The sequence below is a fragment of the Seriola lalandi genome, unplaced genomic scaffold (genome assembly GCF_002814215.2).
Source record: "Seriola lalandi dorsalis isolate HSWRI2012SDOR001 ecotype SW California unplaced genomic scaffold, Sedor1 jcf7180002054885, whole genome shotgun sequence".
NCBI lineage: Eukaryota > Metazoa > Chordata > Actinopteri > Carangiformes > Carangidae > Seriola > Seriola lalandi.
Genome location: NW_019525437.1, coordinates 1,904,302 through 1,908,478, shown reverse-complemented (window position 1 = coordinate 1,908,478; position 4,177 = coordinate 1,904,302). Strand labels below are relative to the sequence as shown.

Sequence of the window (4,177 nt, the reverse complement as noted above, 5' to 3'; positions counted from 1 at the left end):
CACACACACACACACACACACACACACACACACCTGTCTTTTCAGTGACCACAGGAAGCCAGCTGACAGAACATGCTGAGCGCTGTGGATCTGATGTGACCTGCAGTGAACTCTGACCTCCACTGTTTCTAACAGTCATTAATGCATCTGTCTGATCCAGACTCTGGAGGTTCTGCTCTAACACTCTGTTCTCAGGTTGTCATTAAACTGAATCACCCATCATGCAGCTGCCAGGATCCTGATTTCACCAGTAACCAGACCACCCTCATACTGGTGACCAGACTAACACCAGTACTCTGGTGGCCCAGAGGGTGTTCAGTCTCTTTGTGCATGGTGCTGTACAGAGGTCAGAACTTGAGCGGGAACGGAGAGACTCTGTGGTAACTAACTCACTTATTATTATCAATATTATTATCAGCTTTCAGTGCTTTTACATTTTCATCTGTCAGACATTTTTATCCACAGAGACTCACAGTGAGGTTCATCGCTAAAGCTTCAGTAGAGACCTTGGTGACGACACCCTACATGTATCTAATAAGAGAAGAAGATCAGGTGAAGTCAGACATGTGAGGGTGTTAGAGGTGTTAGGAGAGGAGGAGCTCTCTGAAGATAGAGAGGGACACTCCTGCTCTGACAGAACCGCAGACCAGAACAGTCTGGACTGCAACTGATGATGTCAGACCACATTCATTAGAGGAACATGAGAAGTTCTCATGAAGCTTTAGTGACTTTATCATGATATATTTACTTTTGACTTCAAAGGCTTCTTTTATCCAGAGACTTCACAGAATGAAGTTGTTCAAACGTGTGACTCAGATTTTATCTTGTAAGTCAAGGTCTCAGCTTTGTCAACACTGAACTGCTGATGTGTTCATGGGGGACCCCCCCACCCCCCCCACCCCTTGAATGAAATGACTGATTTTCTTTCAGTTTCTCAGAAACTCTCTGAGCAAGGCAGCAACTCTGTTGCAGGTTGAACTCCCATAGCTCTGAAAACATGTATATCTTATATACAGTATACACACTGACCTGCTAAGTAACCTAAACCTGAGCCTTCACTGAGTCCTCCCCTCCTCAGCTCTAAACTCTGGCACAAAGACAGTCAGACCTACAAGAAAACACACTTGAAGGGTCGTCATGGAAACCGAGGCGGCGTGAAGATCTCCACCAACACACTCCTCATGTAACCATCTATTTCCCGCCTCCAGCCGTGGTCACAGTCGACACTCTGAAAGAGATTTTATGCTTCTCTGCACATTTCCCACAATCCTAACTGTAGTCTGAAGTGAACAGGATCAGATGTGGAGGTGTGGAGCAGGTTGCTACTGACTCACAGAAATATAGATAAACATGGATGATTCTACAGTTCACAACTGATTTGTAGATTTAAAACAGATCAAATTGTATGTTTTATACTTTGAAACTGTTTAATGACAATGAGTCTTTTTATTGAAGCTAAGTGACAGGAAGTTCAGAGATAATTCCAACCAGACAGACCTGCACACCTTGTTCAGTTTCATGATCTTATTAAACTCTAAGACTCATCTGCACAAAAATAGAAACTGATACGATGCTTCTGGAATATTGGACCTGAGGTTGACTGCTTGAGGACCAAGGACTGATCCCTGTGGTACACCATGCATTAGACATGGTCTCAGTTCAAAACCTCTGGTCTAGCATGTCACTGAGCTCTGGGATTTTAAGGGTTTCCTATACTGGAAACCGACCCAGAACAAAGAGACACTAAAGCATGGTCACAAATGTCTGCATACTTTTGACCATTTAGTGTTTGTGTCATCTGCAGGTTTAATATATATATATATGTTTTGTTATTTGTTTTTTTAAACCACATCCATCTTTTCCTCTACAGACTGAAGAGAGGACACATCTGTCTACACATCTGTCTCCTCCAGTGTCTCAGCACATTTCAACATCACTGAGCAGCAGAGAAATGATTTGTGTTTCTACATGTTTTCATCATATTTATTAAATGTCATGATTCAGCTGTTAATGATGATTAATGTTGACTCACACACACTCACACACTCACACACACACACACACACACACACACACACACACACACACACATACACACCTCTTGGATGAACCACATGAATCAGTCTTTTTCCTTCAATAATTTATTCATCAATAGAAAAACAGATTCACTCATATATTAACTCTGGTCAGTTTAAATACTCGGTGTGTAACTCCATCGCGTCACTAATAACAACACATAATAAAACATGATGTCACATGCTCTGTATCTTCACATCAGTGTGTGTGTGTGTGAGCAGACAGGTGAGCAGGACACCTACAACACCAGCAGCTGTAGTCCAGGAGCTTCAGGTCCAGCTCCTCAGTTCATTCATTCATTCACATCTTCAGTTCAGTCACTTGACGTGTCGGTGCTGTCAGTCAGCACGTGACATTTCATTAAAAACCTCCCCTCTGTGCAGCTCCAGAACCCGGATCCTCCTGCACAGTCTGGTCTGCTTTCTAGACCCCCTCCGATTCCGGTTCGAGTAGGCCTTTCTCCCGCGCCCCTGGCCAACTCAATCAGCCAATCAGGAAGTAGGAAGGCCTCCGGTTCGGTCCCTGTCTTCACTCAAACGCCGTTACTCCTCTTCTGCATGAGGACGGCGGTTTGGACTGGTTCCACTCTCTCACCGCTCCACAGCGGTCTGACTCGGCTCGGCTCAGTCCGGCTCGGCTCAGCGGTCCTGCAGGTCCAGGCAGGGAACCCACTGGTTCCTGCAGCGGCTCTCCTCACAGAAGCTGCTGACGTCCTGCAGGGCCTGACACTGCAGCGGCTGCACCGGAGGGTTCTGCAGGAAGAGCGAGAAACACGGTTAGACTCTGCACTCAGTCCCATGATGCACGCATGTGTGTCTCATATTCATCTCATATGTATGCATCAATCAACACGCGCTACAGACAGTGAGAGGGACAGTTGGACTTACAGTGACCAGGATGCAGTGCAGGTCCCGGGGCTCGTTGCTGTTGCCGTTCTCGGTTTCCTCCTCCAGCAGCTGCTCCAGCCGCCTCATGCCGGACACCCGCAGGATGTTGATGTCGTTGTCGCAGCAGAAAGCCTGAAGCAACGTGAAGTGGATCTGCAGCGCGATATCATCTTCATCCTCCTCGTCGGTGGCGAGGACGCACAGGACCACGCTGTCCGGGTCTCTGCAGGACAAACGGGGGACAGACTGGTTAACATCAGCGTCATGTCAGAATATATTCTGGTGCAATGAAGCTAGAATATTAAAATAGAAAAACAGAAGTCATACTTACACATTCATGAGTTTCGCGGACTCGTACACCCCCACAGTGAGACAGTCCTGCCGCTGAGCTGCGACCAGTAACTCCTCCAGAGCCTGACTCACCGTCTCCATCCTGCAGAGACAAGGAGGCGGTTAGAAAGAGACCGAAACCGGCAGAGCGAGAACACAGACCCGGACTACAATGAACCTTCTATTAATACACATTTATAATAACAGTCTAGAATATAAGCCAGGACTACAGTCTGCACCCGGACTGGTCTAATGTGGTCTGACTCGTGCAGCCTCGTGCCTGTGCATAAATTACGCATCAGCTGAACATAAACTTACTTTTTTTCGGTGCTGTTGGATCCGACCACTTCCTCCAAAGTCATGTTGAAGTCAGTAAAATAATCCACAAGATCCAGGATAATCAGAAATATCCACAGCGGCTGCTGTCCCGTTACAGTCCCAACAAGTGGTAATCCAGATCGGTACAAAGATCGTTCCAGAGACCGTTAAAGCTGGCTCAGTTCAGAGTTTTAGTCCGTCCGTGAGAAGATCCCGTCTGTGCCTGTGACTGCAGTCTCCCAGCTCTTATACAGCCTGTCCGCGGCGGGCGGTGCCACGCCCGGCCGCTCGCTCCTTCATTGGTCTGCCGCTGTCAATAGATCCCCCGTACTCTGTGCTCATTGGCTGAACGCGCTGCAAATGGAGGAGATCCCACGTGGGTGGTTTCGGAGAATCCCCCGCTCTTTCCCCCACTCCCTCCCTCTCTTCCTCACACTCTCCCAGTTTGTTTGCTGGGAGTTTTTTCTTTCTGAGTGGAGGAATTTTTTCGATCCTCCCAGAATCTGTTCCTGAAATACGGGGGAGTGTGTGTGTGTGCGTGTGCGTGTGTGTGTGTGTGTGTGTGT

At 47.4% G+C, this 4,177-nt stretch overlaps 1 protein-coding gene across 1 annotated transcript; it reads right to left on the bottom strand.

Annotated features, from left to right (window-relative positions):
• Nucleotides 1–2,125: 2,125 nt before the first annotated feature.
• Nucleotides 2,126–3,850, bottom strand: LOC111671627 (growth arrest and DNA damage-inducible protein GADD45 beta). The gene is made up of 4 exons (XM_023428759.2): nt 3,612–3,850; nt 3,295–3,396; nt 2,964–3,186; nt 2,126–2,828 (listed from the first exon to the last, which is right to left on the bottom strand). The coding sequence occupies exons 1-4, from the start codon at nt 3,653–3,655 to the stop codon at nt 2,715–2,717; spliced, it is 483 nt and encodes a 160-aa protein (XP_023284527.1). The 5' UTR covers nt 3,656–3,850; the 3' UTR covers nt 2,126–2,714.
• Between the last annotated feature and the right edge of the window lie 327 nt (nt 3,851–4,177).